The sequence below is a fragment of the Humulus lupulus genome, chromosome 7 (genome assembly GCF_963169125.1).
Source record: "Humulus lupulus chromosome 7, drHumLupu1.1, whole genome shotgun sequence".
In the NCBI taxonomy this organism is placed as follows: domain Eukaryota; kingdom Viridiplantae; phylum Streptophyta; class Magnoliopsida; order Rosales; family Cannabaceae; genus Humulus; species Humulus lupulus.
This window is the reverse complement of record NC_084799.1, coordinates 16,569,064-16,582,425: the sequence shown is the minus strand read 5'-3', so window position 1 is coordinate 16,582,425 and position 13,362 is coordinate 16,569,064. Positions and strand designations below refer to the sequence as shown.

Genomic DNA, 13,362 nt, shown 5'->3' with positions numbered 1-13,362 from the left:
TGAGTCTTCCATCGGAGGAAGGAAAGTTTGTGGTTTACTGTGATGCGTCGAGGATGGGTTTAGGCTGCGTGCTGATGCAGAATGAGAAAGTTATAGCTTATGCATCGTGGCAGCTGAAGGAGTATGAACAGCAGTATCCTACTCATGATTTGGAACTAGCAGCAGTGGTATTCGCACTGAAGGTGTGGCGTCATTACTTGTATGGGGAGAAGTACGAGATATACACTGACCATAAGAGTTTGAAATATTTCTTCACTCAGAAGGATCTGAACATGAGGTAGAGGCGTTGGTTGGAGCTGGTTAAGGATTATGACTGCGATATCCTTTACCACCCAGGGAAGGCCAATGTGGTGGCAGATGCATTGAGTAGAAGGGGCCCAGGACAATTGTATAGCTCCACCCGGATCTCGAGAGAGTTAGCTGATGAGATGGCCAGGGCAAAGATAGAATTGGTGGTGGGCCAGTTAGCTAGTATTACCTTGCAGTCGACCCTGCTAGAGAGGATCAAGGAGGGACAATTGGTGGATGCGCAGTTGCGAGATGTTAGGCAGCATGTCTTAGCTGGGACAGCTAAGGATTATTCTATTTCTGAGACCGGTATGCTTCGATATCAGGGACGGATTTGTGTTCCGGCAGATGAGGGGATCAGACGAGAGATAATGGATGAGTCTCACACTATGCCATACTCACTTCATCCGGGTACCACGAAGATGTATCAGGATCTACGGACATTATATTGATGGCCCGGGATGAAGAAGGATGTGGTAGAGTATGTGTCTAGGTGTTTAACATGTCAACAGGTAAAGGCTGAGCATCAGTAGCCAGCGGGATTGCTTCAGCCTTTGGGTATCCCAGAGTGGAAGTGGGAGGACATCACGATGGATTTTGTGGGAGGACTACCCAGGACAGTGGGACTTTGTGACTCGGTGTGGGTGATAGTAGACAGATACACCAAGTCAGCTCACTTTCTGCCGGTGAAGTCGACCTATACAGTGGAACAGTATGCAAAGTTGTATGTGAGGGAGATAGTTCGTCTCCATGGGGTTCCAAAGTCTATTGTATCTGATCGAGATCCTATCTTTACCTCCATGTTCTGGGGAGCTCTATAGAGAGCTATGGGGACCCAGTTGAAGTTTAGCACAGCTTTTCATCCTCAGACTGATGGGCAGTCTGAGAGAACGATTCAGGTGTTGGAGGACATGCTTAGGGCGTGTGTGATTGTTTTCGAGGGATCTTGGAGTAAGTATCTACCATTGATTGAGTTCTCGTATAACAACAGTTATCAATCCACGATTGGAGTGGCTCCTTATGAAATGTTATATGGGAGAAAGTGTAGATCACCCATTCATTGGGATGAGATGGGTGAAATGAGGTACTTAGGGCCAGATATGGTTCAGAAGACTAATGAAGCTATTGAGAAGATTCGAGCTAGAATGCTTGCCTCGCAGAGTAGGCAAAAAAGCTACGATGATCCTAAGTCTCGCAGAGCTAGAATCCTAAGCATAGGGATGTGGAGTTCCAGGTTGGGGACCACGTGTTTCTACGAGTTTCACCACTGAGAAGGGTGAGGAGGTTCAAAGTAAAGGGAAAGTTGAGCCCTCGGTTTGTTGGACCTTTCGAGATCCTAGAGAAGATTGGACAGGTGGCTTACAGGTTGGTCTTGCCACCGTCGTTGTCAGGAGTTCATGATGTATTCCATGTCTCCATATTGCGGAAGTATGTTTCAGACACGATGCATGTGCTGAGGTATGAGGACTTAGAGTTACAGACAGATTTGTCCTATGAAGAGCAACCAGTTCAGATTTTGGATCGAAAGGACAAAGTTCTACGGAATAAGACGATTCTGTTAGTTAAAGTGTTGTGGAGAAATAGCAAGGTCGAGGAAGCGACCTGGGAGTTAGAGACAGCGATGCGGGATCACTATCCCGAGTTATTCAAGTAAATTTCGAGGACGAAATTCTCAGTAAGAGGGGATAGTTGTAACGACCCAAAATCACTAATATGGCTTAAGGGCCTTGATTAGTGTGCCGGGAGGACATAGTTGGTTTATGTGTGAATTTATTGATTTAATGTATGATTATATGAATGTAAATGTGGTTAAATGTTATATCTATGAGAACCGCATTATTATGTGGGTAGATCTGCAGCGAGCGACTTGAGGTGATCCTAGGGAGCTAGATAGCGGGAAAGTCACAACAGGGCTTAATAATTGACTTTGGACAAGTTAGGGGTATTTCAGGTATCAGGTGGTTATTTAGACTATCGGGTTATGGAAATAAATATATGGAGATATATTTGAGGTTAGGAAGCTTAGGCGGGAATTTTGGGGAAATTTTACCATTTTGCCCTCGGGGACGTTTACGGTACCCCGAGCCTCGGGATTGATCTAATTAGCTAAGATTAGACTAAGTAATCAGAAAGTAGTAGAAAAAAAGACCCAAACCGACCCATGATCTCTCTTCTCCTCTCTTCTTTTTTCTCTCCCAAGAAAACTATAGGGAACTAAGGTGAATTCAGCTAGAAATCTTGTGATTTGAGCTGAAGTTTGAGGAATTAGCTCAGCATTAACCAAGGAGCACTCAACCAAGGCCAAGGTAAGAATTGAATTTTGTTTAAGGGTGTTAGAATTCTGAGTTTTGGCTGAATATTAAGGGTGTTTATGGTTTGAATATCTAAGGATTGAATTGGAGCTGAGAAGCATGGGTTTTGGCTCAGAAGTTGTTAAGAAGGTGGTTCATCAAAGAAGGTAAACTTCAATTCGTAATCTAGAGGATAAAATTTGAGCTTGCATGACTGGTTTTTGTGTTTTGAGCTGCTGGGTTTTAGAAATCAAAATGAGATTTTAATGGGGTTTTAAGCTGGATTTCTGTTGGGTTATGTTGTTAGAATCATGTTAAAAGTCTTGTGATTAATAGGTTTTGGATTTAGGGTGCTTTGGGGTGGTTTTGAATAAGGTTAGGGTGTTAGAAATGGTGGATTTTCTGGACACGAAGAGTTGGGTCGCGGCTCTGTTCTAGAGTGCTGTGGCCCTACGAAGCAAAGAAGCCAAGGAGGCTCGGCCAAAGGGGAGCATCGCGGCGCCACAGGGCAGGGCCGATGCGCGTGTCTGCCTACTGAGGGACTTCGGTTCTGTTTTAGGGGCGGGCCGCGGCTATATTTCAAGGGCTGCAACCCGTAGGTGCATTCTTGATCTTTTGGAGATTTTAAGCGCGGGAATCTAACTTAGGGTGCTCAGGATCGATTCCACCACCGTGCTTGGCGGAATTCGATGTCCCGGATGCTAGAACTATACCCGGAAACCTTTATTAGAATATTAATGGAATTTATTACCTTGGTTGTGACTAGGTGTTAAGCTAGGGCTCGGAAAACGGATCGTGCTCGAGGGACGTCGCTCGTAGTCAGTGAACGTGGAGATTAAAGGTAAGAAAACGACACCCGGTTGTGTAATTGTAAGGGACTAAGGGTTCCCTAATATGTATGCTTTGAAATGATGGTATTAAGCCATGTAAACAGTAAACCAACGGCCTAAGAGCGCCAAGGTTACACTAGCGCACAAGGCGCGGCTCGACCACTGGTAACCGAGGACAGCTTATTATGCACTGAGCTCGGTTTAAGCGGGCCAGAGTCAATGGGGTAAACAGAGGGTGCGGCCTACGTTGTCGGCCCTGATAATCATGTAGCTTGATTATTATTAACGTTTAATTGCATCTTTGATTCTGAGTGCATGTTATGTGGTTAATATGAGTGTTAAGTGTTTGAGCATGCCTAAAGGGTTAATTATATGTTATTGTTGTTTGTGATGCATATTATGTTTTCTTGTTGAGCCTTGGCTCACGGGTGCTACGTGGTGCAGGTAAAGGCAAGGGCAAACTAGATCAGCCCTGACTTGGAGAGCTCTGTGAGTTGATTGTACATGACCAGTCGCTCAGCCGCCACGGTTGAGGAGAAGGCAGGAACAGGGGAACCAGAAATGTCTGTTTTGCCTTAGAATGGCTGATGGTTGTCTGTATTTTTGGAAATTCTGTAAACCGACTTTTAAACACTATTTCTTTTTGGGATCCCATGTGTAAAACTGTTTAATTATATAAAATGTATCTTTTGAGACCAAAACCCTTTTAACCCTAGCACATTCATGGTTAGTGACACGTTTTAACTAAATGACTTGATTAGCAAGTCCTGCACCTTTATAAATACACAGTGTAGCGGTCTTGGCTATCCAGAGCGTTACACAGATTATGCCCCTTAAAAGTATAATGGTCTTTAAAATTTCCCCCAAACTATATAAGTTGCTGAAACGCATACCTTCTGTTAGTTTTTGTCCTAGGTGGCTAATAGATTATCGATGTAGCAATGTAGTCGAAGATGTGGCATATTGTTACATCAATGTCACATGTACAATTCAAAATAAAAAATATTTATTTATTTTTAATTTCAACATTCATTTAAATATTGAAAAAACTAAATAAAAAATATAAAAAAAATTATTATAAAGCATTAAAAAAAGATAAATACTATTAAAATCTATTTTCTTTTTTTTTTCTTTCTTTTCTTTCCTCCCCGGCATCTTCTTCTTCTTGCCATGTTCATCCTTACCTAGATTTTTTTTTTCATTCTTCAATCAATAGAACAAATCATTAAAAAAAAAAAATCAAATATAACAAAATCTCATTCACTCCATAAAACTATGAATCGTCTTAAACTCACAAACCCAAAACATCATCAAATCAGTGAACTCGTGACACATAAATCAAAACATCAATAAAATCAAAAATCAAATCCATAGACCAAGCACCCACATCCACCACCTACCCAGATCCACTGGGTCCCTGTCGTGAAGGTCACTAACACCGCCGTCGCTCGCCATCCTCCTTGTCGCACCCACAACGCAGCACCATCTCCTGTTCGCGACTTCTAGGGGTCGTGATCCTTTGTCGTCAGCCACAACCTTAGATCTGCCAAGCCTCCACGAGCCTACAAGCTCAGATCTGCCACATTCAAAGCTCACCCTCACCCTCTATTCGAAGCTCCACCGCTCATGGCTTAGAGTGGCAACAACCAAACAGGTAATAGGACAAAATACAGGGTCTAAAAAGGCATACACTCTGATAAATATATAATATTTTTTTTTAAAATGAGGTGTATTTATATATTATTTATGAGGTGTAAATATGAATGCCCTAATTCTAAATGTATATTTTTCTATATATAATTTTTTAAAATAACTTGCATTATAATTAAGTGATACATATTTATATATAATTTTGGTTTTGGCAGAAGAAGATAGAGAAGAGAGTAAAAAACATAATATAGGAAAACCTGGGTGTTTCATATTCAGATATAAAGAACAATGCAGACTTTATGAATGATCTTGGAGCTGATTCTCTTGGTCTGATAATCTACTCTACATTTACTACTCTTTATATCTCTTTCTTTTCAATACTCTTTATATTTATAATAACTAGGTAAAAATAACAATGCACATTTGTTTAATTTTAAAGTTGTAAACATTGTCTATCATTTTGATAAAAACTAGTTACTGATTTAAAATATATATATATATATAATAGAATGAATTATAGTTCTATAGTATATATAAATATTTATATCAATAATCTCTACATATATGACATATGACATAGAAATATATTTACATGGTTACATGATATTTACATATATATACTAGATACAAGCAACGTGCAATATGCACGTTTTCTTAGTTTTATTTATAGAATTTATTAATTATTTTTATTAAATTTATATTAATGTCATACAAATTTCAAATAAATATCATATTTTAATTAAATAATTTATTTATTTTTGTTTAAGTTTATGTTTGTTCTAGTTTTTGAATTTAGGAGTGACAACAAGAGATTATATATTATATGTTTAATGTAATATTAAATATTATACGTATATTTTAAATTTAAGTTTCTTGCTAGTTTTTTTTTTTTTTAAATAATTTGTTACTAATTGACAGTAGATTATATTATATGTTTAATATGATATTATTCTAATAAATGAGTTTAAGTTTAATTAAAGTTTATTTAAGTTATAAAACGTATGATTTTATTATTTTTAAATAATTATCATTGTAAAATGTCTAAAAAAATATCATATTTTAATTTGTTTAATTATTTATTATTTTTAAATAATTATTATTGTAAAATATCTCAAAAATATCATATTTTAATTTGTTTAATTATTTATTATTTTTAAATAATTATCATTGTAAAATATCTCAAAAATATCCTATTTTAATTTTTTAATTATTTATTTTATTTTATTTAAATCTTAAGTGTTTACAAACTACTGTTAAATATAATAATATTTCGTTAAAGTTAACATTAAGAAAAATAAAAAACCATTAAAACCAAAAATTTCCGTTATCTACACACTTATTATATAGAAGAGATATATATTACAATAATATTTAAAATGAAATTAATAATCAAAATAAAATAAGAATAGAAAAAGTCATAGTATAGACATTAGTATACATGCACAACTATTTTTAGTTTCTAATGTATCTCGCAATGTCTTTTGATGAATTTGATGAAGAAAAAGAGCTGCAATCACTTGATAAAAAACAAACTATAAGATAAAAAAAATGATATGTATGCTTTTATTATTTTTAAATAAATATGATTTGATTATTTTAATTATCATAAAATATCTTAAGAATATCTTATTTTAATTAATTTATTTATTTTTGTTTAAGTTTAAGTTTGTTCTAATTTTTTAATTTGACAGTGATAACAAAAGATTATATATTATATGTTTAATATAATATTAAGTTTAAGTTCAATTAAATTTTATTTAAGTTATAAAATATATTGTTTTATTATTTTTAAATAATTATCATTGTAAAATATCTTATTTTAATTTGTTTAATTAATTTTATTTAAATTTAAATCATATTTACAATCTAACGTTAAATATAAGAATATTCTGTTAAATATAAGAATATTCTATTAAAATTAATGAAAAAAATAAAAAACTGTTAAAACCAATAATTTTTTGTTATCTATACATTTATTATATAAAAGAGATATTGCCATACTAATTAAACTAGTGTACTAATTAAAATAATTCTTGTAAATTATTTATTTGACAAACTTATTTGTGTTTAAATTAAAGATTAAAAATAAAAACTATACTAAATTGTAGTAAGTACAAATATCGAGCAAGTATGATCGGTAACCATTCAATATTATCAAGAAGAATACTTTTTTAAGTAATTTTGTAACATATATATTTTTTAATAAAATAGGCTTATGTTTGTCAGAGTGGAATTAAAAAAGAGAAGAAGACGTGAAATGGAAAAATAGTGATGCATGAGGGCGTAAAAGTTAGATGTAAAATTTTTAAAAATAAATAAATTTATTAATTTAGTGATGTATTTTAAAAATTAAGATAAATATGTTATTGAGAGTATACGTATGTGGCTAAGACACAGTCTTTTTTTTTTTATACCGCTTTTTCCAAACAACAAAGACTTTTTTCATGCATTAAAAAACTTTCTTTTAAATTAAGATAAATGTCTTATTATATTTCAAAACAATAAAAAAAATTGTCTTTTTCATATTTTCATTTATTAACATTTTTTTTTCTTCACAAAATTAAGCATTAAATTAAGATTCAGCCCCAAATACATTTGCAATTTGCATGATAACTCTATTTTAACAATGTACGCTGTGATTAATCTTTGAAATGAGTAGTATAATATTTGAATGTTTAAATCATATATTAAAAACCTTTATTGCCCAAAATAAATAATCTATACAGTGATGTCAAATATTAGTTTTTTTTTTTTAAAAAATAATACATCTCATTGCAATTTGCAACAAATTATGTATATATATATAAACGAAGTAGCTAACTTGTATGTTCTTAATTACTAATGTATAATTCCTTTTTAGGTGGAGCTTCGTGGGGATTTCGAGCAAGAATTTAATATTTCCATATCAGACGAAGAAGCACAAAATATCACAACCGTACAGGGAGTGATTGATTACATTATTCGCTTCCCTGCATGAAAAAAAGTAGTACAATTAATGAATGAAGATCTGGATACAGTCTGGTCTTATAATAAAACTTAAGGGGTATAATCTACTGTATTGTATTGTATTTGTATGTGTTTTATTTTACAGTTTTATTATTTGGAAAGACACTTATAATGTTTGTTTAGTTCGTGGATTTATCACATGGGAGATGATGATCTCATGTTGAGCTCATTTAAAATTAAATAAGCTTTTTTCTTTCTTTCTTTCTTTTATATTCCAACCCACTTAAAAGATTGCTTTGAGAGTCCTACAAAGAGAAATGAGGATTAAACAAGCCTTTAAATTCTTGCAGCAAGCAAGTTTTTGTTGGAAGAATTCTTATAAAGAGAAACTAGAGAGAGCCCCTTTTGACCCTCTAAAACTATTTATTTATTGTCAAAAAAGAAAAACAAAAGAATAGGCAACATGTCCAAGATTACCATTTGTAAACACCTGATGCCATAATATCTGCCTTATTAGCTATACTGTATAAGATTGCAGAAGCAAACTAAAATATACATATATGACTTAATTTGCTGTGTCGTACAATTGAGTATCAAAGACAGACTACATTTAAGTTTAAGATAAGGATTGTGTCGATCAGCCTCTCATCACATCCATGAAAATATTTACTTGTGTGTATTTACATCAACAGAGTGTAACAGACCTACTACTACATCATCATGTGAGATGATTTCAGATGGTTTCATTCACATCATTTTTCATTCCCAATCGGCATCGAAGAAACCTGCATCTTTCATCTCCGAGTAGTATGCATTTTCCAAGTTCAAATTTTCCTCCTGCATTGATTAAAATATAATTTGCATGAAAACGATCAACAAATCAATTGAAGAAGAGAATCTTATCTTGCAGATGGATGATGATGCTTACCATGAAAAAGTCAGCAAGAAATGTTGCGTATATAAGAGGAAGATAAAAAGCATGGTAACAGACAATGGTAGCACCATATAACCTGCCATCAAAAAGTTAGAAACAACAAAAAACCACCTTAGTAATTTGTTGCCAGATATAATATACTGAAATTTTTAGCTCCAAAAGACCAATTTCAAAAATACCAGAATCCAAAACCAGCCCCATTCCCTGTAAGTCCGCAAGCAAATACCGATACCGCATTTAATGAGAACATGATGGCGGTGTATTTGTAAAAAGCAGGTCTTGCTGTAAAGAAGAAAATGGCAATCAGATTCTCTCTTGAATCAGTCAAATTTAAGAGCAACCAACTTGTAACTATGGTGAGTTTCTTACCTGGCAATCTCTCTCTCCACTTGGAATTGTACATGAACAAGACAGAACCATAAATTGCAGTAAGCACCATCTTGTGGACAACCCACAAGCCCCATTTCATTTTATGAGTTTGATCATTGCTGTCAATGAATAATGGGATCCCAAATGCAAAAAGATATATTGCCTGCAACAGGAACGGCATCTCATTAATGTTCCAATATGTGCATTTTCTAACCACAATAAAGCAAAAGAAAACCAGCACAATGTTAGCATTCTCAAAATCACAAACAAGTAGACATCACATAAAAAAGTATAAATGAGGAAAACAGAAGAGATACCTTGAGAACTATGTCCAAACCAACAACAAGCCCTGAGATACCAAAAGTCCGTGTCAAAGCCTCTATTCCATTTACGGAATTTCCTTGGAATAGAAAAGCCAGCAAGCTTACTTCCAAGAATAACATCCCAGACTTGGTAAACAAAGCTAGGACATTCCAAGCCATTTCTTTTCCTGGAGTGCACTCCCATGCCTGTGAAAATCAACCCAGTCTAAGCTAAATAATTTGCAAAAATTGTACACAAGACCCCAACAATAACCCACCGAGGGGTCTTTAGTCGCATAGTCATAACAAGATCCAGAAAAATAGCATTTTGTTGAATATGAGGACGGTTTATATTTTCAATCCAAGTTTAAAAACGAATTAAGAAAATAATGTATTCCAATTGAAACCATACAAAAACACCCAACTAAATATCACCATGGATGTAAATCATGCAACTAAAAGAACATATGAATAAGCCACTATTCTCATGTCAAATACAGGCACCTTCAGAACCCAAAAGCACGAGGAACAGTCTACTATACAAAGTTGACATATTTGCTTAGGGTAGAAAGTGATTCACTTATTGCTGTTAATTCGTTTTTTGTCTCTTTTCTGTATCTTCAATTATTCCTTGTGGTGTTTTCATTGTTCAGATAAGTTGGCAGTGTTGGGTCATTAAAATTACAATAAGAGGTGGAGTTAATACTCCAGATTTTTTGTTTCCTTGGTGAATAGGGAGTGTCTTGGGCTTTCCTTTTACAGGTTCATGGGATTGAAGATCCACTAGAAGCTAAATTACACGACCGAGTGAGAGAGCACCAGCTAGGAACACCATAGATAGAGCTACCCAGCCAAGCAAGTGGAAGGCCGCACTTAGAGATAGAGAATTACTAACCCAAAGCAAGACCAATTCATCAGGACCTTAGTCATGACCAAATAACTTGATGGTAATTCATCTATACCAACCTAGTCACAAGCCACAACGAATCCACTAGCCAAACCATAAAGGGAAGCAGTGAGTTGGTAGGGTAACATCTCAAGCAATCAGATTAGTCCTTAATTCGTCTAAGGGGAAAACTTGATAAAAGACAGTCTCTCTAGGTTGTGTCGTGAACAAAGTTATAGTTCTACTCACTTCAGATTTGCTAGATAAGAAAAAAAAATTTCTTGAACAGAAAAAGGAAGCATTAACTTGACTCTGCTCGCCTGCTAAAATTAAGTATGTGCTATGCCCAGCAAAACTAGCTTAATAACAATTACATTATTAAGTTTGGCACAACAAAAGTGACTTTTCTAAGTATTGGGCTTCATAATAGCACCTAGAATGGTAATTTATTCGTAAATTCTTAGCATTAGTTAGAAAATACCACATGAAATCACTTGAGACTGCTAGTTCAAACATTTAATTGAAGTTTTGTTTAGATTTTCACCAATAAATTTTAGTGTTATGACTGTTTTAATGATATATTAGTTATGAACTTATGATTATTAGTGTTTAAAAGTTTACAGTCTAAAAAATAGATTTTTAATATAAAATTTGAGGCTTACACCTCAATACGCCTTAAGGCTTACACTTCGCCTCACCAAGACAAAACGCCTTGAGGCTTAAACTAGCCTTTTAAAACATTGGATGACATGCAAAACTTTTACTAATTATCCACACTATTTTTTGTTGTTGAAATCGATGCAATTTTAATGAAAAGTTAATTAGCTCTAACTTGCATGGAAAACAAAATCTTCACAAATCACTCTACCTGTACGAACAAACAAACTTTATATAAATAACTTATGTAAAATAGATTGCATATTACATATTAATAGACTTGTGACATTCATGTACTGAGTTGTCCAAGCCATGTTAAGAAAGTCCAAGCTTATACGCATTGATTCACACGGTGTTAGAGTCCGAATAAAAGAGTCAAGCATACATGAAAGATTGATTGACGCTTTGTTCCTTAACTTCTGCCCCCATCTAATGATGCTTATTGAATACACTTTGAAAAGAAAGAAAGTTGTCTGCTTGAAGCTGACACCTTAAGCATAAGACTTTCTTGGGCAATCTATGAATTAGAAGAAATAAGAACTCCTGAATTCAATCATTGAGCCTCAAAATTACTCATTTCTCTGCTCATTTCTGCAGAGAATTGTGGTCGCAGTGGGACCTGCCTCTAAGTTCTAACCCCTAAAACAAGAACGAAAAGCTGTTTCTTTGTAATAAACTAAGCTAGATAGAAGATATTTAGCGATTCAGTAATTGCCTAAACTTGTAAACGGGGTTTCTATCTGATGCCAAACTAATAGTTAGAAGAAAATGGCAAAGCAAGAATTCCCGCAACTTGACTCATACCCTATTCCTAAGGTTATGGTGAAATCCTCAACTTCTAAAATTGATGGGTGAAGATATAGCTGAGCATCGAAAATCTTGATTGGATCAGAACCTCCTTTCCAAGGCCTAACCTAATCCTCTTTCATTAAGAACTCAGCAAGAATGAACTTCTTCCTTTCATTAAGGAAGACGCCTTCATCAATCCAGCAAAAAAGACTATTATTCGCTTTCTATCTACAAAGCAGGGAGTATGCACTAAATGTGAATATTAGATGTTCGTTTTGGGATAATATTATATATTTCTCTTTGTTTCCTAGGTGACTAACCACTCCTGAACTTGTCGGTTATTCTCTTCTGTTTAGCTAAGTCTATGATTTTCGAAGGTCTAAAAGATTACCGCCATCCAGATCAAGCCGGCGCCACGATTAGCATAGTGAAGGCCACATATAGTATAGTGAAAGCATAATCTTTTATAAATATAATGAGCCCCCCGTTTATATGTAGGCTCATTTGATAACGTATTTCTTATTAAAGAATTGAGCTTCTAATTTGTGTAACGTAAACCTACTGTCATGTTGATGCTATATTAAAAAATAAAATCTAAAATTAAAGAGAGAGAAAAATAAGTAACACAACTTAGTTATGAAATCGAAAGAAGGGCGAACCTGAAAAAGGCACCAACCAAGATTGAGCAAACTGACAACCCAAAGGCACGCGTAATATGCAATCATAATATAAGAGCGGCCATGGGAGAGCTTAGGCAAGCTCTGTCTAGCCTGTAAACCCAAGTACAGGACGAACAGAACCGATGCCACGATCAGTGCCGCATTATGCCAAATCCCATGGCACTCCGTGAGCCAGCCGTACAATCTCGGACCCGAATATCCGACTGGTACTGTCAAATTCGAGCCGAGAGTGAGGGGAATTTGGAGACCTGACGGGGAGAGAATTTCTTGAAGATTGCGCATTTTCGCATGAGTGAGGAAAGGGGAAACTTGTGATATGGGTGATTTGTTGATGAATTGGTGGAAAGTAGAAACCCTAACCCTAGGTCTGACTGATCGGGAAAAATGGGGAGGAAGAATGTAGAAATTTGGGTACGCAAACGAAACAAGAAAAAGAAATTGAAAGTTTTTCCTTTTATATTTTAGTCTGAAATTCGGATTGGATTTATTCAGATTCAATTTCCGAAAACAAGAGAGCAGTAGAAATAAAATAATTTTCAGATAGGTAAACAGTGCCACAAATCTTATGTTTTTTTTTTCAAAGAATGGAAACACTCACATCTTTTGTAGTTCATTTGTTTTTATTTTATAATATTTTTTTAGTAATAATAAGAATACGTACTTTTATACATTACAAAAAAAAAAATTGTGGAGTAATCTTGTTTTAAATTACTAAATTGTTTTTCATATAACAAAAATCA

General features: G+C 34.6%; 1 protein-coding gene across 1 annotated transcript; it reads right to left on the bottom strand.

Moving 5' to 3' along the window:
- Window positions 1–8,537: 8,537 nt before the first annotated feature.
- On the bottom strand, window positions 8,538–13,191 carry LOC133790819 (protein CANDIDATE G-PROTEIN COUPLED RECEPTOR 2). Its single transcript, XM_062228605.1, has 6 exons — window positions 12,602–13,191; window positions 9,626–9,817; window positions 9,309–9,471; window positions 9,119–9,221; window positions 8,934–9,015; window positions 8,538–8,842 (listed from the first exon to the last, which is right to left on the bottom strand). Exons 1-6 carry the CDS (start codon window positions 12,902–12,904, stop codon window positions 8,765–8,767), a joined length of 921 nt encoding a protein of 306 aa, XP_062084589.1. The 5' UTR covers window positions 12,905–13,191; the 3' UTR covers window positions 8,538–8,764.
- Between the last annotated feature and the right edge of the window lie 171 nt (window positions 13,192–13,362).

Coding starts and splice junctions, on each gene's coding strand:
- LOC133790819 (XM_062228605.1), bottom strand. CDS start 12,904: ATGCGCAATCTTCAAGAAATTCTCTCCCCGTCAGGTCTCCAAATTCCC. Junction 9,818..12,601: donor TTGGTTGGTGCCTTTTTCAG/GTTCGCCCTTCT, acceptor TGATTTTCACAG/GCATGGGAGTGCACTCCAGG. Junction 8,843..8,933: donor TTCTTGCTGACTTTTTCATG/GTAAGCATCATC, acceptor TAATCAATGCAG/GAGGAAAATTTGAACTTGGA.